At 39.9% G+C, this 20,803-nt stretch overlaps 1 protein-coding gene across 8 annotated transcripts in view; it reads left to right on the top strand.

Annotated features, from left to right (window-relative positions):
* Nucleotides 1-20,803, top strand: part of AZIN1 (antizyme inhibitor 1) — a 39,395-nt gene that overhangs the window by 7,352 nt on the left and 11,240 nt on the right. For 3 of the 8 annotated variants that reach the window (XM_064384469.1, XM_012455876.2, XM_064384472.1), the window contains exons 3-6: nt 8,501-8,646; nt 15,045-15,241; nt 18,261-18,434; nt 19,309-19,481. In XM_064384469.1, coding sequence (XP_064240539.1) covers nt 15,140-15,241; nt 18,261-18,434; nt 19,309-19,481 — 449 coding nt within the window. In that variant the 5' untranslated portion in view covers nt 8,501-8,646; nt 15,045-15,139. Of the gene's footprint in view, nt 1-8,500; nt 8,659-15,044; nt 15,242-18,260; nt 18,435-19,308; nt 19,482-20,803 lie in introns of all 8 variants that reach the window. The other 5 variants (XM_012455878.2, XM_064384473.1, XM_012455875.2 and 2 more) reach the window with 2 other exon arrangements.

Here is a 20,803-nt window from a genome sequence, read left to right as displayed (position 1 = left end):
GATGTTTTTGTCCCAAGTTGGCTTGGAGATTTAAAACCTTTTTGGGTGGTAGGATCTATTACAGTTATGTTACCATCATGGTTACAAATAGATTCTAAGGCAGTAATTTAAGAACAAGCTTCATTTTTGTTGGGAAGACCATAATTAGAGGATAATCCTTCTGTTCAAGTTTCTTGCTTTAAAGAAAACTTACCTTGCATTATGTTTAATATTTCTACTGGTGTTTCCTCTTAGAAACTTTGAGACTGTTGTCAGTGAGCTGAATGAGTGCAAAATCAGGGAAAAATAGTCTTTAGATTAGTAACATAGAATTCAAAAAGCCTGTAGTGTCTCCCTCCTTTTGGGTAGGAGGGAATGGGAGCAGGTGGAAGCTAAAGATTATTCTGCAGTTTCTGGCAGCCAGAGTGACTGGCTTTTAACTTTGTTATGCCCAGGTACAATGTATATTATGTCAAACAAATGTAACTTGTTTAAATATTCACATTTAGTTTTCTAATTTTGCATGTCTGTTATTTGATGCTTTGCTATAAAGCTACAGGTCCACAATACCTTTTTCATAAAATTGTGAAATCCAAAAAGTCCTAACAAGAAATTTTTTTTGTAACTTCCTTGATGTGACCTGAACTGATTTGGGGGAGGGGGAGAACTTGACCTGAATATGTGCTGATTTGAGGCTATTTTTGTCTTTACTTATCCCATTTAGTGTTAATATTCCTAAATTTTGCTGCAGAAATATTGTAGTTGCAGGGTGCTGACTCATTCTCCTGAAGAGTATTATATAACATATGTAAAGTATGTGTACTACATTATTGTTCAAAAATCTAAAGAACTCTGAATTCAAAAAGATACCTGGTCCCAAAGCTTTCTTGACTAGAATTAGTAAAATTGACAAAAGAAAATTCCACATTCCAGAAATGTGTTTATCTTTACATATTAATAACAGTTTGCTCTATTGGACACTGAAATCGTGGGGTTAGTTTTCTGTAGATCAACAGTATTATTTGGAAAGCATTAAAAGGAGTAAAAACGGCCTTCATGGGAATTATTTGGCCCATAGCATTGCAAAGAGTGTAGCTATGTGAACTCTACTTTAACTGGTCCACTAGGATTTCCGTCCAGGTGGTCTGAGATTCAGAATTGACTTCCGGGTTAGGGTTTTTTTTGTGTGTTTTTTTTTTAAATTATTATTTTTCTTTGGTATTTCTGCTAAATCAAGCATTCAGAACAGGGTTAGATTTTAAAGCAACCAGCTGAAATTTGAGATAGTTCATACCATTAAGTATCTGGAAACTTGGAAGTTGCTTACATAATCATTTTCTTTCATAACTTAGAATATGTGTATGATTTAGTGTGTGAACACTGCAAAAATATCTTAACAGAATATTTTGAGGTCAATATCAAAGATAAATGTAATGGGCCCCTAATAAAGAAGTTTTTGCATGCCTTTAAGAAATCCCCTAGGACTTGATGCTGGAGTAAAGGTTTTCTAGTAGGCTAGTTTTCTATTTGTTTTGGATATACCTTCAATTATAATTAATGAATTAGGGCCGGGCGCGGTGGCTCACACTTGTAATCCCAGCACTTTGGGAGGCCGAGGCGGGTAGATCACGAGGCTAAGAGATCGAGACCATCCTGGTCAACATGGTGAAACCCTGTCTCTACTAAAAATACAAAAAATTAGCTAGGCATGGTGGCGCGTGCCTGTAATCCCAGCTACTCAGGAGGCTGAGGCAGGAGAATTGCTTGAACCCAGGAGGCGGAGGTTGCAGTGAGCCGAGATAGTGCCATTGCACTCCAGCCTGGGTAACCAGAGTGAAACTCTGTCTCAAAAAAAAAAAAAAAAATTAATGAATTAGCCTAACGGAAGATATTTTAAAACTTGAAAAGCTAAGTTTGCTTCTAATAGTGGATCCAGTGATGAGATCAGATTGAATTAACCATTATCAGATAACCTTTAATGTTGTGCAATATGGAAAAGGGAAGGGATTCAGTTTATTGATTTGCTTAATGTATTCCTTACAAGTTTGCTTAAAAAAATTTATTTTTGCCTTGTCATTAGTTGAATCTATATGTATATGTGGGAACTTTAGAAGAACATCAGCATTTTAAATATTCTCTTTTTGTCTTCTAGTCTTTAGTATTTATATATTCCCTAGTAGGACCTGTCCTACCTAATTAGGATGATTTTAACTAGGAAAGATTTTTTTAATTTTACTTTTTCAGATGGAGTCTCCTTCTGTCTCCCAGGCTGGAGTGCAATGGCACAATCTCAGCTCACTGTAGCTTCTGCCTCCCTGGTTCAGGTGATTCTCCTGCCTCAGCCTCCTGAGTAGCTGGGATTACAGGCACCCGCCATCATGCCCGACTACTAATTTTTGTATTTTTGTAGAGACAGGGTTTCACCATGTTGGCCAGACTGGTCTCGAAATCCAGACCTCAGGTAATCCACTTGCCTCAACCTCCCAAAATGCTGAGATTACAGGCGTGAGCCACTGTGCTGGGCTGGAAAGATAGTACTCCTCCTCATGTTTCACTGTTAATTGTCAGTAGAAGAGAGGTTGTTGCCAGGTGTGGTGGCTTGTGACTGTAACCCAACGCTTTGGGAGGCCCAGGAGGGCATATCACCTGAGGTCAGGAGTTTAAGACCAACATGGCAAAACCCCGTCTTTTGCAAATATAAAAATTTGCTGGGTGTGGTGGTGCATGCCTGTAATCCCAGCTACTAGGGAGGCTGAGGCAGGAGAATCGCTTAAACCCAGGAAGTGGAGGTTGCAGTGAGCCAAGATGGTGCCACTGCACTGCAGCCCAGGAGACAGCAAGACTGACTCCGTCTCAAAGAAAAGGGAGGTTGTCGACTCTGACTACAGAGAAAGGAGAAAATTTTAGTTTTGATGTATGGTACTTAACGTTTTTCTTTTCTCCTCCCCTTGTCCCAGATTTAATTCCTCACAGATATTTGGTACTTTAAAGATACTGTGATACAAGCATATTAACAGAACATTCATTAATGGTGTAGATTGTGTTTGACCAAAAAGATGAGTAAAACCACTGTCGTTGAAATAGTCTGTATATCCCCTTGGCATGCATAAAGTAGTAGTCAGTGGCATGTCAATGCTTGGGTAAAGTAGCAGAAAAATATTCTGTAAAAGCACAATGTGAATGATAGCATATTAGTGGATAAACAAGGTTTTAGAGACATGGTATTTCTTGCTTTAAGCAAATTTAGCATTTTTTTCTAGGAAGGCCAAAACGATTGGAAAGAAATGTAGACCAGTTTTTTTTCGCCCCTTATTTGAGACGGAGATTCATTCTTGTTGCCCAGGCTGGATGCAATGGCGTGATTTCGGCTCACTGCAACCTCCGCCTCCCGGGTTCAAGTGATTTCCTGCATCAGCCTCCCAGATAGCTGGGATTGCAGGCATGTGCCACCACCCTTGGCTAATATCCTATTTTAGTAGAGAGGTGTTTCATCATGTTGGTCAGACTTGTCTTGAACTCCTGATCTCAGGTGATCCACCTTCCTCCACCTCCCAAAGTGCTGAGATTACAGGCCTGAGCCACTGCACCCAACCGTAGACCAGTGTTTAAAGGGGATAAATGGCTTTTGCATTTATAAAGGTTACTTGAGCTGAGAAAATTAATAGTGACTACCAATCTGTGTGTTCCATTACAGTCTTCACCTAGTCTGGTAGTCCTCCCCCACCCCTACCCCAACCCAGGTAAACCAATCTCTTTTGGGGCATTTAATTTACATTAGAATAAATGAGATATTGCATATAAGAAAGGCTTGTAAACTGTAAAATCTAGTATATGGTAGGCTACTGTTCTAGACTGGCCATTGTTCAGATAAGCCTAAGGAGGCTCTTCCAGGTGAGGGGGTTAGGTACTGGTAAGGCCCAGGGAGCACAGATATTTTGTCCTTCCTTTATTCCAGGGTCATCCATGTCCACTCAAATCAAGCAGTTTGTCACATGTTAACTAAAGCAGGTATTTAGCTATCCTTTTCGCTAATCCACTGTTCTTTACATTTTGCATGAGTGAAAAATACAGTATCGTGTACTGGGTTAAGGGATTAGGATAGTCAAGTTCAACCTGCCCAGGCCATACCCAGCCATCATGAGGTTTAAAGTGCCTTTAACTTACTTGCAGCAAGAGCCAAGACAAACCTTTTAAACTTTAAATTTTTGCCTTATTTTATGTAAGCACATATTTCAAGTCTCTGTTCAGGACTTGATAAGGAGTTTGTTACATACTGTCTTTGTCAACTTGTGAATTGATATTTGTTAGCTTAAGCAAAATCATTTTAGGGACAAACATCTATTTTATTTTACGTTATTTTATTTTTATTTTTATTTTTGAGACAGAGTCTCGCTCTGTCACCCAGGCTGGAGTGCAGTGGCATAATCTCGGCTCACTCTGCATCCTAGGTTCAAGCAATTCTTCTGCCTCAGCCTCCCGAGTAGCTGGGACTACAGGCAAATGCCACCACACCCGGCTAATTTTTGTATTTTTAGTAGAGACAGGGTTTCACGACATTGGCCAGGCTGGTCTCGACTCCTGACCTCATAATCCACCCACCGGGGCCTCCCAAAGTGCTGGGATTGCAGGTGTGAGCCACCACACCCAGCCCAAATACTTTTTAATTTGTGATGTTTGTGGACTTGATCTTAGTAGTTTGAACATAACAATAACCTCTAAAACTGCTCTGTTAAGAACAGTAGCCATTAGACAAGTGGCTATTCACATTTACTAAATTAAAACTAAATAAAATTAAGAATCAGTTCCTCTGCTGTATGAGCTCCACATTTCAAAATGTTTGGGAGCTATATGTGGTTAGTGGTTATTTAAGCATCACAGGGAGTTCTGTTGGACAACACTGCTCTAGGATAATAGAGTAGCATTAGCTATAATAGTCTTAAAACATACATAAGAACTGTATAAGTCACACATGCTTTGTTCTTTCTCTTTAGATATGTCTTATAAAAACTTAATTGTAACGGCTTTTTGGTTTTATATTCTAGTTGAATTCTTTAGTTGCTTAGCATGTTCTTAGGATACAGCTCCTTATAGTGACTCTGCTCATGTAGACCAAAATTAATTTTAGCCCCCCCACCCACCCATTATTTGTTTTGAGATGAAGTCTCACTCTGTTGCCCAGGCTGGAGTACAGTGGTGCCATCTTGGCGCACTGCAACCTCCGCCTCCCAGGTTCAAGCAATTCTCCCTTCTTCAGCCTCCCAAACAGTTGGGATTATAGGCACCGGCAACCATGCCTGACTAATTTTGTATTTTTAGTAGAGACAGAGTTTTGCCATGTTGGTCAGGCTGGTCTCTTGACCTCAGGTGATCTGCCCTCCTTGGCCTCCCAAAGTGCTGGGATTACAGGCCTGAGCCACCGTGCCTGGCAGTGTATGAGCTTTATGTTGACTTCAAATACTTTTTTTTTGAGACGGAGTTTTGCTGTTGTTGTTGTTTTTTTTTTTTTGAGACGGAGTTTTGCTGTTGTTGCCCAGGCTGGAGTGCAATGGCTCAATCTCGGCTCACTGCAACCTCTGCCTCCCAGGTTCAAGTGATTCTCCTGCCTCAGCCTCCCAAGTAGCACATGCCACCATGCCCAGCTAATTTTGTATTTTTTTTCATTTTTTGAGACGGGAGTTTCGCTCGTTACCCAGGCTGGAGTGCAATGGCGCTATCTCGGCTCACCACAACCTCCGCCTCCTGGGTTCAAGCAATTCTCCTGCCTTAGCCTCCTGAGTAGCTGGGACTACAGGCATGCGCCACCATGCACAGCTAATTTTTGTATTTTTAGTAGAGACGGGGTTTCACCATGTTGACCAGGATGGTCTCGATCTCTTAGCCTCGTGATCCACCCGCCTCAGCCTTCCAAAGTGCTGGGATTATAGGCGTGAGCCACCGCGCCCGGCCCTAATTTTGTATTTTTAGTAGAGATGGTGTTTCTCCATGTTGGTCAGGCTGGTCTCAATCTCCCAACCTGAGAAAATCCACCCACCTCGTCCTCCTAAAGTGCTGGGATTACAGGCATGAGACAGCGGGCCCAGCGGACTTAGATTACTTTTTTTTTCTTTTTTTTTTTGAGACAGAGTCTCGCTCCGTTGCCTGGTGCCAGGCTGGAGTGCAGTGATGTGATCTCGGCTCGCTACAACCTCCACTTCCCGGGTTCAAGCAATTCTCTTGCCTCAGCCTCCTAGTAGCTAGGACTACAGGCGTGCGCCACCACGCCCAGCTAATTTTTGTATTTTTAGTAGAGACGGGGTTTCACCATGTTGGCCAGGATGGTCTCGATCTCTTGACCTCGTGATCCGCCCACCTCGGCCTCCCAAAGTGCTGGGATTACAGGCCTGAGCCACTGCACCCGGCCCAGATTACTTTTTATCTACTTCTTGATCTTTATTGAAAGGATCCCTTGATGCCCAGTTTGCAAAGAGGTCCTAAACAAGTATGGTATCTTCTTGGCTCAGGTTCCTCGTGAATATGCTATATTTGGCATGACCAAAGGTAGGATGGCATTACTCTGGTGTGTTCAACATGGAAACTATGACAAAATAACAATCCCACCCCCAAAATAATCTTCCTAATGAGAGGTTTGCTATCCTAAATTCATAAAGAGCTCCTATAGATAAATAAAAGTCAAAAACAAGAAAATGAGCAGAAGACTTGAAAACTGTTTGGCATTAACAGCCTAGCAGTTCCAGTCCCAGGTATGTGTTCTAGACTATATGCTACTTAAACTGCCACTCAATGGAATATAAAGTACCACACTGCCCAACACTGTTTTAGGGTCACATAGAGAATTTAAAAATTAAGTAACAAAGGAATGATGATTAGAGACGGTCTGAACAAATTTTAAGGGATATGTACCCATCACCACCTGGGAGAGATGTACAGGGGCCTCTGAGGTATTGCATCTTATTTTATTTTTTTTGAGATGGAGTTTCACTCTTGTTGCCCAAGCTGGACTACAATGGTGTGATCTCGGCTCGCTGTAACCTCTGCCTCCCGGGTTCAAGCAATTCTCCTGCTGCAGCCATCCGAGTAGCTGGGATTACACGCACACACCACCATGCCCAGCTAATTTTGTGTATTTTTAGTAGAAATGGAGTTTCACCATGTTAGATAGGCTGGTCTCAAACTCCTGACCTCAGGTGATCCACCCACTTCGGCCTCCCAAAGTGCTGGGATTTCAGGTGTGAGCCACTGCACCTGGCTGCATCTTATTTCTTAATAACCTACTTAACTTGGTCTTCTTTGCAATTACTGTATTGCACATGTATTACTTTGTTTTCCTTGGGTAGGTAGGGGATAAGCAGGCAATGAGCTCTGCCCTAAGGTAGCCAAAATAGTGCGTCTCTTTAAAGGATTATTCCCTATGCTTGATTGAAACCAGGAAAACTAGAAAACTTGAAATTAATATGATTATGTACTTCATGTTGTATTGTAATAGTCATCTTTAATGTTATTAAATTGCCAAAAGGGATGTAAATATTTCACTTGTGTGCAGGTAAACACATACTTCAGTACACACAAATTTTCTGCAGAAATAAACAAGTCTACACATTTAATAGTCAAGACAACATTTTTAAGGGAGTCTAATTGTGTTAATTCCATATGCAAAAGTAATAACGCTGTGAGAATTGTGTATTTCGTTTTCTCATTAAGCTACATTTTAGTATTTATAGTGAGGCAGTGCGTTGGGCAGTCTTTACACAAGCACTATCAGACTTAGCCTGTTAGGCTTGTTCCCTTTAGGATTTTTCACCCCCTTACATATTTTCTATTCATTCTTGTTCTTCTCCTTTAAAACAATTACTTAGCAGTCACCTTTAGTTTTCTTCCTGTAGGGTTACTTAGTTTTTTGCAACCTTATCACCTGAAAAATAATTTTAGGAGTATGCATCGTGATTGCTGGCTTTCTTATTGAAGCAAGCCTTGTCCTTGATTATTCTGAGTACTCGATGTAGGCTGTTGTTACTGTCTGTCACTTATATTGGGGTCCAGGGTAGCAGAAGTTTGATCTTATGATCACCCAATTTATAGGGTTTTTCTTCCAGTTTCAGTATGTAGCTTCACTCTTTCGTAGTGATTCAGACCTACTCGAGGCTTCACATCTATAGTACCAGAGTCATTGTTTAGAAGCTTCTAGTGCTCTTCTAGTCAATTACTTTTAAAGGTATTCTGTGCGGTAAGTAACATTATTTTCTGTTGTAGGTAGAACGCAGAGGGGACTTAAGCAACATTGTGTATTTTTAAAGCTGTGAACTGAGTGCCAAATCATCAAATGCCTATGTAAAAATAAAAGTAGAAATGTGCTTAGGCATCTTCAGAGTAACAGTAATAGTGTAAATTTCAGAATATCTTTTCTCATTTTTAATGAGTAAAAATCCTTTTAGAAAAATAATTGATGTATTAAGGTTGGGTTTCCTGCTTAGGTATCTCTGAAACAGTATTCTCAACCTTTCAGCTCTCCCTGTTCTACTTCCAGGGAGGTCTTCACTTCAGAAATCCAAGACTCATATTCATCCAGCTTGGTGTCAAGTGGGCTGTTGCTGCCAGAATTATCTTGTGATTATTTGAAAGATGTATCAGTTTCTTCTGAAGTACAATCAACTGTAGAAGCCTTTGTAGCAGGTGTGTAACAAGGCAAGTGCCCAGCTGCTGCAGCCACTACTCTTGGAGCTACCCTCTCAATGAACATGAGGACTCAGCGGCCTCATGAAAGGCTCCAGGGAGCAGTGTGTGGTTCTTTGGAGCCTTTTGTTTCTTTTGGCAGCTCTTCATGGAAAATGTATTAACAAAAAACACCAATATGAAGGTGTGAATAAGGAATGTTACATATTTTTTCTTCTCAGTTATGAGTCTAAGAGGAAATTATTAATAAAAGTAGTATTGTGGTTATAGCTACTGTATTAGTGTAAAGTAACCTGAGCTTTCTCAACCGTGTGTTAACAAGGTGGTTGAAAATAGCTTAAAAGTGCTTGTGAGTAGAGAATACTTTCTAGTGTCTATTGATATTACTAGACATCAGAGCTTTTATTAAAAACAGATTTGCTGGCCAGGCACGGTGGCTCACGCCTGTAATCCCAGCACTTTGGGAGGCCAAGGCGGGCAAATCATGAGGTGAGGAGTTTGAGACCAGCCTGGCCAACATAGTGAAACCCCGTCTATACTAAAAATAAAAAAAAGAAAAAGATGGGCCTGGTGGCGGGCACCTGTAGTCCCAACTACTTGGGAGGCTGAGGCAGGGGAATCGCATGAACCCAAGAGGCAGAGGTTGCAGTGAGCTGATAGCATACCACTGCACTCCAGCCTGGGTGATGGAGTGAGGTTCCGTCTCAAAAAAAAAAGGAAAAAAGATTTGCTGTTCGGTTCTAATGAAGAGAAACTAAGATTTACATGGAGAAGTTTTTTTTTTTTTTCAAGTTTAACTAATTCAAGGTCCAATAACACCAAAATATGTTGGAGCCAGTAAATAGTCCTGTTTCTGATATGTAAACCAGAAGTGGTACAGTTTCTTCTGGGAATTATTTTCATCCAGAATTTTAGGGAGAATGTTTGGTATATCACCTTGGTTTGAGTCTGCATTCTTAGTGGAGAGTATGGAGATGTCCTGGAAAGAGTCCCTGTGGTGTTTTGTTTTGTTTTTTGAGACAGATCTCGCTCTGTTGTCCAGACTGGAGTGCAGTAGCACCATGTTGGCTCACTGTAACCTCCGCCTCCCGGGTTCAAGTGATTCCCCTGCCTCAGCCTCTGGAATAGCTGGGACTACCGGCGTGCTCCACCACGCCCAGCTAATTTTTGTATTTTTAGTAGAGACGAGGTTTCATCATATTGGCCAGGATGGGTCCTGATCTCTTGGCCTCGTGATTCTCCCGCCTCAGCCTCTCAAAGTGCTAGGATTACAGGCATAAGCCACGGTGTCCTGCCCCCCGTGGTGTTTAAGATTGAGGTAGATTAACTTAGTGAATCTGGTGTAAGGTATAAACTGCTCACCCCTGACACATGCACACTTATTTTCATGCTTGCATCCTAGAACATGCTGTGTCTATGACTCTTGGTTTAACATTGTCACCAATTAACTTTAATACCTCCTGAAACATTTTAGCAAAATATTTCTTCACTTAGTGCTTTCAGTAAGGCATAAATGTCAGAACATAAACCTTTCTTTTTGTAACAGTGGAACTGTAAACTATTTTTGCTAATATATTAAGAAAACTACAAACAGTGATCCCAGAGGTATGATTTGAGCTGCTTTTTTAGGATTCTTTCAGTGAGATTGGGGCACAACATATAGGAAAGACTTGAGCAGCCTACCTCACCCGCCTACATTTTCAATTTTTGGAAATGTTGGCCTTCCAAGTGGCATTTTATTGGGACAAAGAGTTTGTTGCCTCAAGATATATTAGAAAATTTAACCAGGCATAGTGGCTCATACTGGTAATATCAGCACTTAGAGAGGCAGAGGCAGGAGGATAACTTGAGCCCAAGAATTAGAGACTAGCCTGGCCAATGCAGTGAGACCCTATTGTCCACAAAGAGGAAAAAAAACACCTGTTGTTGAAGGTATTTGTGTTTTACAGATTCTTTTGAGGGAATTGGCTTTTTCTTGGCCTTTTGGTCTTTTTTTTTTTTCCTTTTTCATTGGTTCTTTGGAACGGCCAGTCCTGCAGGCCTTCTAGTCTTTAACAGTAGCTGATAGTTGAGCTTTGCATTCACAGGCATCTGTAACTTAATGACAGATACATTCTGAGAAATGTGCCGTTAAGTGACATTGTAGTTGTTTGAGCATCATAATGTATGTACAGAAACCTAGATAGTACAGCCTACAACACACCCAGGCTGTATGGTGTAGCTTACTGCTCCTAGGGTACCATCCTGTATAGTGAGTTACTGTACTGAATACTGTAGACAGTAGTAACACAGTGGTATTTGTGTATATCTTAACATAGGAAAGTCACAGTAAAAATATGGTATTATAGGACCACTTTCATACATTTGATCTGTCCTTGTCAACATTGTTATGCAACACACGACCGTACATCTGGATTGCTTGCATATCAAGGAAAATAAAAAACTAGTTGTACGTGGTGGCATGTGACAGTAGTCCCAGCTACAGGGACTGACTGAGCTGAGGTAGGACTGAAGGCTGTGGTGGGAGGATCACCTGAGCAGGTTGAGACTTCAGTGGGCTGTGATCATGCCACTGCACTCCAGTCTGGGTGACAGAGTAACACCTTTTCTAAAAAAAAAAAGGAAAAATAGACCTACTTTTTCAGTACACTTCCGGGGATTTCATTACCAACACCCCTAAGTTTAAGAACTCCCCACTCTTTGTTGTGAATTCTTTTGTCCATTTGTTTCAGAGTACCTACTCTGGCCTAGGAATTTACAGTAATCTCAAAGCCTTCAAGAGAACATCAAAGAAAATAAACCTCCCTTAGAGCTTTATCGGTATTGGTTTTTATTGTTTTTTCTTTTAGAGATAGAGTCTGTGTTGCTCAGACTGATCTCAAACTTCTGGCCTCATAAAATCCTCCCGCCTCAGCTTCCAAAGTATTGGGTTCAGTCAGCTATTTTATTGTAGTTTTCTGTATGATGAAAGAAAACAAACGTTAATATACTGCATTTGTGGATTCAGGTGATCCTTAATCCATTTTGTCAAGTACTGCCAGTATAGCAAATCAATTTTATTTCATTTTTCCAACAGAATGATTTTGTCACTCAGCTGGGACTTGGTTAACAATTCTGCTGTTACTTCTGAAGTGAGAGTTCCATTTCAAAGATGAATAACCAAGTCCACAAGCATTGTATCTCTCCTTTAGAGGAGGTCATGTTTTTCACTATGTTTATATTGATAATGCCACTATATATGTTAGCTGATTTGGTTTAGCCTTCAGTTGATGTTTACAATTATTTAGCTTTTATTTAAAAAAAAGTCTACTTTATGGTGACAAGAAGCTGGTCAGTGGTTGCCTGGGGTGGAGTTGGGGATTTGCTGCAAAAGGGACATCATATGAAGAAAGGCTATGAGTAGGCATGATAATGTTTTTATACCAGTGTGAATAAACTTAGCATTTTTCAACAAGTATGAGTGAGTATTCATGTGTCTGAAATGGGTTGATTATGTGGAGATGATAAAGTTCTTTTAAAGAGACTGAAAACTGTGTTGGATTTCCAAAAAAGGAGTCCTATGTTTTAACAGGGATGGGGTTTGGGGAAGCAGAGTTTTCATCTTGTTTTAAATGTGGCTTGATCATTAGTGTCTCTAGAGCTAACCTACTTAATTATTCCATTCCTCAGTATATAAATGGGGATAATACTGTCATTGTGGTGTTAAGTGTTAAGATAATTAACATTGAATAAATGAAATACTTAGAACAGCTGGGAGACTGCTATAAATAGGTTTACTATTAGATTTAAGCTTGCTTAGCAGGCAGTAAGAGTTGAACCTATGAAATTACATGGTTTGAAAATATTTGAGAAAAAAATTTATCCATATCATCATACTACTATGGAAGAAGCTCTGAAGAATGTAGGTAGTCAGCAAGTAAGACTTGATCCAGTGGGCCTGATGTTTTTATAAGTACTCAGGATCCTGAATGTTACAGGAAAATTGCTCTTCCTAAGAATACTGTGGCTAGGAAATGGAGGCTTATCTTATACCCTGACTTTGAAAGCTAGACCTTCTGTATTTGGCAGCAGTTGCCTGTGATGGTCTATAATCAATAACCAAAGGTTTTCAAGTGAATACCGAATACTACATATATATTAGACTTAGGAACTGAGATACAGTTAAGTCCTCACTGAACTTCATCAATTAATTCTTGGAACTGCGACTTGAAGCAAAAAGACATAACAGCAAGCTCTCAAAAAACATTTCATTATAGTGTCAAGAAAAAAAAAATCGTTTCGTTTTACCTCATTTGCTTAAAAGACACAGTTTGCTTATTTTTTTTTCCATTTCAAAATATTTTATTTAGGCCAAAAGTCTTGATGGTGTATTTTTTAAAATCTATTCATAGTAGAATAAATGAAAACTGGCTGCTATGCCAAAAAGGTTAGTGATGCTGAACCTAACAGGAAGTTTCTACCTTACTTTCTTATATTATCTATTTAAATGAGTGACCTTTATTTTTTTTATTGTTCTTAGTGCCCAGCTGACTATCCCCCAAAAATTGGTGTTTTGAATCGCTTAAAATACCCATATATTCTCAGCCTAAAATGTCTATTTTCTGGGCACAGATTTACAGCAGTCCTGTTACAGCAACCTTTTGAGGATGTGCAGACTGTGATTTGACTTCACTGCATAAATACTAGATCTATTCAGATAGGCCTCAATTAACTTGATAAAAACATCCTCAACTTTTCAGTCCGTGCTATAGCATGAAAGAGATCTCATGAGTTGAACTGAACGCAGTTGGCTTATTGAAAATGAAGCTGTCAGTATTTTAAAAGTTAAAACTGAGCATTTGTATTTCATGAAATTTGACTGATACAGCTTATTAAGGACTGTTTTTGTTGCAGCCAAAATGCTAACACTTTTAAGAACCGTCAAAATGGAGTATACTTTCAGGACAGTGGCCATCAACCAAGGGTGAACTCTAGCTTGGGGCATTGGAGAAGGTGAAAGGGGGTGGTAGGAGGAATCAAGGACACAGGAAAGGCTGTGCAGGTTTTAAAATAGGCTGCCAAGACAGCTGGACTATGCCCATTATTAATGTGACAATCAGAAGTTAGTACCAGATAGTGAGTAGTATTCTGTCTGGTGGACTTGTTTTATCTCATTTATGTCAAAGTTATTTCCTAAAGTAACCTAAGGACCAGTGAAGTTCAACAAAGAAGATAAACCTATATGTCAGTATGTGCTGCCCCAGGGGAATGAGTGCTCTGTGGGAGTGGGCAGGTTTATTTTATTGATATCATTGGAGGGTTGGGATTTAGCTTAAAGCTTTTTTTAAAATCAGATTTCTTAGTAACTGGCTTAGGATGTACTGATACCTAGCTTATAAGCCTAGTTTCTAATTAGGTTGTTTTTGCATTTCTGATAACTGACAACTTAATTTTAGCTCTATTCTATCTAGCCAGCACATAAACAGATGTTTTTAATTCATATGCTTTATGTTTTTTTTTTTTTTTTTTTTTTCACAACAACCTGTTGAAGAAATAATTAAGATAGTTAACTGAGGTTTAGAGAAATTGCTGTAGATACTAGGAAATTATGCAGCCAGGACCAGGTCTTCTGACTCCTAGTCCAGTGATTTCACCAAAGCAACTAACCTCATAACATTGCTAACTTGATGTAGCTAGTACTATTTTAGCTTGAGGTAAGGCCTAGGCAGTCTGTATATCAAAGATTCAGATTGTTCCCTAAAGCCATCCTCCACCCTCATCCATTTTTTTTTAAATTTTTGTTGTTGTTGTTGTCCTTCACCCGTTTTTATTGCTTTCACCTACTTGGGAACTTTTTTAGGAGAGACAGGGTCTTGCTGCATTGTCCAGGCTGGTCTTAAACTCCTGGGCTCAAGCCATCCAGCCTGGGCCTCCCAAAGTGCTGGGGTTGCAGGTGTGGGCCACCATGCCCATCCAGGAATTTCTGCAATTAACTGGCAGTGCTGTTAACGTGGCTGACAGTATATTAAAATTTTAGACTGGTATTTTGATTTCTTGGCTGCAGATATTTCACTAGCTTTCTTTCCTTTTAAAATGGGTAAAATTATGTGTTATAGGAGTACAAAATAATATAATACAGATTGGGTCTGCAGCTCTGTAAATAAGGTGATAATATAGGCTTGTATTATATTGTGTATATATGTGACTTACTCCTTCAAATTATATTGACCTTTTTGGATAAACGTATAAAACATTAATGTGTTTGCTTTTTTAAATGGGTGTTAAAGGATAATAATCAGGTGTTTCTGAATTTGTTAAACGATTGCATACATTTCTCACTAAATTAGGCACTTAGAACACTTTTATACATTATGTCTATTGATATAATACAGACTTTAATATAACTTCTATTTTGACAGTTTGTTGCATATTCTAAGGACCCAGACATAGGCTTGGTGGCCCGTCTCTTGTTTTTCCTGGTTTATGACTTTCGGCTTTGTGGAATACGGCTGAGATGAAAGGATTTATTGATGATGCAAACTACTCCGTTGGCCTGTTGGATGAAGGAACAAACCTTGGAAATGTTATTGATAACTATGTTTATGAACATACCCTGGTGAGTGCCATTTCTCAAATACAGTGTCATTTTCTAAGCTCTGAAACATCAGTGCTTTTTAATTTCCAAGATGGTAATTGATCAAAAGTAGTTGGTTCAGATGTTAACTTTTCCAGGTTGATTTAACTTGACCTTCCTCCCCAACACCCATTCCCCTTAGTGATCCATTTTTCTTTCTTGTACGCATTTAAAAATCCTCCCTATGGCCCTTTCCCTGCTATGCCTTTTAGCATCTGGCACTCAAGTGCGTTCTGTTTATTCTGTTGATGTGATGCCAGCCAACCTTCTAATCAGTACCTGGCTTGTTACTCATTTTTCTCAATTTGTTTTCTTTTTTGGAGACGAGTCTCACTGTGCCATCCAGGCTGGAGTGCAGTGGTGTGATCTTGGCTCACGTGCAACCCTCGCCTCCTGAGCTCAAGCAATTCTCCTGCCTCAGCCTCCTGAGTAGCTAGAATTACAGGCACATGCCACCACACCTGGCTAATTTTTGTATTCCACCCCGCCAACCAGAGACAGAGTCTTGTTCTGTCACCCAGGCTGGAGTGCAGTGTGCGCAGTCTTGGCTCACTGCAACCTCCATCTCCCGGGTTCAAGTGATTTCCCCTGCCTCAGCCTCCCGAGTAGCCGGGATGACAGGTGCCCACCACCACACCCGGCTAATTGTATTTTTAGTAGAGACAGGTTTCACCATGTTGGCCAGTCTGGTCTCGAACTCCTCACCCTGTGATCTGCCTGCCTTGGCCTCCCAAAGTGCTGGGATTACAGGCGGCAGCCGCTGGGCCTGATCTTAATTGTATTCTTCAGTGGATATAAGTTTACTTTCAGATAATCTTGGTTGTGTACATTCATTGAAAATTTGATAATTTATCCTGAATGCTTACACTCTACTACTCTAAGAGTCAACTTCTACAGAATCATATACTCAATGCTACTTAAGGTTTTTTTCTTTTTTATTGATGAAATTTTGCTCTTGTTGCCCAGGCTGGAGCACAGTGGTGCAATCTCAGCTCACTGCAACCTCAGCCTCCCTGGTTCAAGCAATTCTCATGCCTCAGCCTCCCGAGTAGCTGGGGTTACAGTGCCTGCCGTTAGGCCTGGCTAATGTTTGTATTTTTAGTGGAGACAGGGTTTCACCATATTGACTAGGCTGGTCTTGAACTCCTAACCTCAGGTGATCCACCTGTCTTGGCCTCCTAAACTGCTGAGATTACAGGTGTGAGCCACCATGCCCGGCCTAGTCATTTTTTTTCATATTAGACTTAACTGATATAATTTCTTTCTTTATTGGAGAAAATTTTTGTATTCCCCCAAGCTTGTTAGAGAATTGTTTTCATGTTACTGGTGTCGAGTAATTGAATATCCAAAAATCATCTCTCCTTCTCTTGACCTTCATTCTACAGACATGTTCATCTTCCCCTCATCCATCCAAAAATCTCTTTGTCTTCCTCTGCCATTCAACTTCTTGAAACCTGACATATTAGTCATGAAATTTATCATATTGGCCAACCAATTTCTGCCGAGCCATTCTTCAGTTAATTGCCACTGGGAAGCTCCTTGTCAAATTTTGATGATCTTTCTCTTAGTCACTTAACTTTATTCTTTTGACTTTTTGTAACACTTTTCAGGGGTCAGATAATCTTTGAAATATTCCTTTCATCCATTCTTGTTCCACATCTAAATTGTCCCACATTAGTAACATTCAGTGAGGATTAGTCCTCAACCCTGTTCTCTCCTGGCTCTGGGGTGATATTTCTCTGTCATTCAGTCCACCTTTTGTTTGTCCTCTCTCACTTAACCTTGGTCTTGCCTCCTTAATGTCCTTGATGAATACAAGGGGAACCTCCTCCATTCCCATTATTTATAGTGTTTTCAGGTGTCCTTATAGTGACCTCCTAACTTATCTCCCTTTTCATTGTCCTCTTGTTTGCCAGTGTCTGCTTAATTTAAATACAAGGCTTCCCTGCTCCCTAAACTTGTTTTTCATTGCCTGCTGATCTAGACTCATATCATACCTAGGTTAAGAAAAGAAGCTGAATACCTTGTTGTTTCATCCCATTTCTCTTGGTGTGGTACCCATAAATACCTTTTTTCCCCCATCAAGTTAAATACAAACTTTGTGTCTCCATAATACTGTAGATATCAGGCCTTGTGAGGATGGATAACTTAATACAACTGTTAAAATTCTGTTGCACATAACATATAATTTGCATTTATATCAATTGGGCACTATATTCTGATAATGGAGAATTTCAATACTGTGAATTAAAGAGTTGAAAGCAAAAAATTGTCTTCATGGCTTCTCAAACAGTTTTTGGATGTTGTATGTCCTAAATAAGATTTCTTTGCCTGCCATCTAACACTGAGTAATATAAGTTCTGTTCAACACGCATAAGTCATCGCTCTAGTTCTAGAATAGCCACAACTGTAGGAAAATTATTCTTATTTAGGTTTATCTGATATTCGGTAGACCTTTAATCCCAGCATTTTGGAAGGCCAAGGTGGGAGGATTGCTTGAGCTCCAGGAGTTGGAGGCTGTGGGAAGCCATGATTGCACCACTGCCCTCCATCTGGGCTACAGTGACCACTCGACTCTGAAAAAGTAATAAAATAAGAGGTTTACCATGTTGTCTTAAGGTGCAGTTTTAATGGTGATTAGGAAATTGCATCCTGAACTGCCAAGGTATTTTAAACAGTGGGGGAAGCATGTGAGAAAATTGGTTTCCTTCCTTCAGCTATCAAAAAGTAAAATCAAGGGAATTCACTCTGACTTCTGTCACTGCAATTGATAATAGTGTGCTAGTGTAGCACAACAAAAAGTAATCAAATATAAGAGAGTCTCTTAATGTTTACTAAATCTAGTTAAATCGCACTTAACAAGCTTTAAATGTACTATTATATGTAAATATATGTCTTGGCCTATGTTTTTGTGGAGGAAAAGAGATATTCTTTCCTGTTTTGGTACTTGAGTTTCAATGGTTTTTTGTTCATGTTTGTCTTTTTTTCATAACCATAATAGACAGGGAAAAAGGCATTTTTTGTGGGAGATCTTGGGAAGATTGTGAAGAAACACAGTCAATGGCAGAATGTAGTGGCTCAGATAAAGCCATTCTACACAGTGAAGTGCAACTCTGCTCCAGCCGTACTTGAGATTTTGGCAGCTCTTGGAATTGGATTTGCTTGTTCTAGTAAAGTAAGTGTTTTACTTTTTTTTTAAACGAAACGGAAACATTTAATAATTTAACATTGTAGTTACAGCAGTTGGAGAACAAATGCAAAGAAGTTTGACTTTTTGGATGGAGTTTTAAAATAATTGTTTAAATCTGCAGCCTCATGTTGGAAAATTACAAGCTTTTCAAGTGCACCAGTGAAAGGGAAGTTTCTGTGTGATGAGTCTTTGAAACATTGTATCTTTATTAATTGAAAACTTTAATTTGTATCTCCTTCTTAGTCAAGAGCTACTTCTAGACCAAACTACTACTGACTGCAGCAAATATCTAAACTCAGATTTCTCTGGTGCTTCTTTTTAACAATTTTTAGCCCAGGAACGATGGCTAACACCTGTAATTCCACCACTTTGAGAGGCTGAGGTGAGAGTTGCTTGAGCCAGGAGTTCAGGACCAGCCTGGGCAACAAAGTGAGACCTCATCTCTCTATTTATTGAGACAGAGTCTCGCTCTGTCGCCAAGCTGTAGTGCAATGGTGCCATCTTGGTTCACTGCAACCTCCGCCTTCCAGGTTCAAGCGATTCTTCTGCCTCAGCCTCCCGAGTAGCTGGGACTACAGGTATGTGCCTTAAATTTAAAAATTAGTTTGGCCAGGCACGGTGACTCACACCTGTACTCGTAGCACTTTGGGAGACTGAGGTAGGAGGATCACTTGAGCAGCTCAGGAGATGGAGGCTGCATTGAGCTATGATTGTGCCACTGCACTTTAGCCTGGGAGACAGAGTGAGACTCTGGCTTTAAAAGGGCTAGGGGTGGTGGGGTTAATAGAGTAGTAGAGGAAACATTACCAGAATACGAACTGTGGCATTATGTATTCTTAATTTAACCTCATTTTTACAGAATGAAATGGCTTTAGTGCAAGAGCTGGGTGTATCTCCAGAAAATATTATTTACATAAGTCCTTGCAAGCAAGTGTCTCAGATAAAGTATGCAGCAAAAGTTGGAGTGAATATCATGACATGTGACAATGAAATTGAATTGAAGAAAATTGCACGTAATCACCCAAATGCCAAGTAAGTATAAAGCTAAGTACTTGAAAATGTTATCTTACCACTTCGAGGATTGGGTCTGTCTTTTGTCTGTGAAGAAGGAGCATTTGTGGTAGGGCAATAGTGTGTATCATATTTATAACTTACTTAAAAGGTCCTCTATGGGAAGCCCTAGTAGCATTTTATTGGCTCTCTACCTCTGAACCTTCATGTGGAATTGGGATTAAAAATAATAAGGGGCTGGGCACAGTGGCTTGTGCCTGTAATCCCAGCACTTTTGGAGGCCGAGGCAGTTGGATCACCTGCGGTCAGGAGGTCCAGAGTAGCCTGACCAACATGGTGAAACCTCATTTCCACTAAAAATATGTAAATTAGCCGGGCATTGTGGAGCACACCTGTAATCTCAGCTACTTGGGAGACTGAGACAGGAGAATTGCTTGAACCCAGGAGGTAAAGGTTGCAGTGAGCCAAGATTACGCCATTGCACTGCAGCCTGGGCAACAAGTGAAACTCCATCTCAAAAAAAAAAAAAAATGGCATGGCAGTTTGGGGATATGATCTTGTAATCTTCAAGGAATCCTTGATAGTTGATTGGTGTGATAATCAAATTAGGGCCATGGCTATATTTTCATTATTGCAATAACCGAGTTTGAAAATATGTTACAAACAGGATATATTTTGGTCAGCTTTTTTTTTTTTCTGTTTAGCTGAGGGTTTAATCTACCCTAGGCCATAGTTCCTGAATGCTCGTCTTTACTGACAGTGTCTTAGAAGCCTAGTCCATAGATTCGGGGGGTTTTGTTTTTAAGGCTTATACTTTTCTTTTTGAACATGAATTTTATTTTTTTACTTGCATTTTCATGTATCCAGGGAATTTTTTTTTTATTTAAAAAGTTTACTTTTTTAAGGCTGGGTGCGGTGCCTCACACCTATAATCCCAGCACTCTAGGAGGCCAAGGAGGTTGTATCATTTGAGGTCAGGGTGGCCTGTGCCTGTAATCCCAGCTACTTGGGAAGCTGAGGCAGGAGAATCCCCTTGAACCCAGGAGTCAGAGTCTGCAGTGAGCCAAAATTGTGCCATTGCACTCCAGCCTGAGCAACAGAGCAAGACTCCCTCAAAAAATAAAAAAAAAGGTTTACTTTTATAAAAGCAAAAGGTTTTAAGGCCAAGATTTATGTTTTGACAAAGTGGTATGTCAAGAGGACTTAAGAATATACTATAACCGTATTGAATTATACAGTTGTTGGCTTTTTTAATGAGTTATGTATGTTTCTGAAAATGTATCCTCTCTGTATTTTCTTTGTATGTCCATAATTTTTGTACTGATTCAGTGGTGTACTTAAGA

The sequence above is a fragment of the Aotus nancymaae genome, unplaced genomic scaffold (genome assembly GCF_030222135.1).
Source record: "Aotus nancymaae isolate 86718 unplaced genomic scaffold, 86718_ANA_hifiasm-v0.15.2.pri h1tg000036l, whole genome shotgun sequence".
NCBI classification, from domain to species: Eukaryota; Metazoa; Chordata; class Mammalia; order Primates; family Aotidae; genus Aotus; species Aotus nancymaae.
This window is presented reverse-complemented; position numbering and strand designations above follow the sequence as displayed.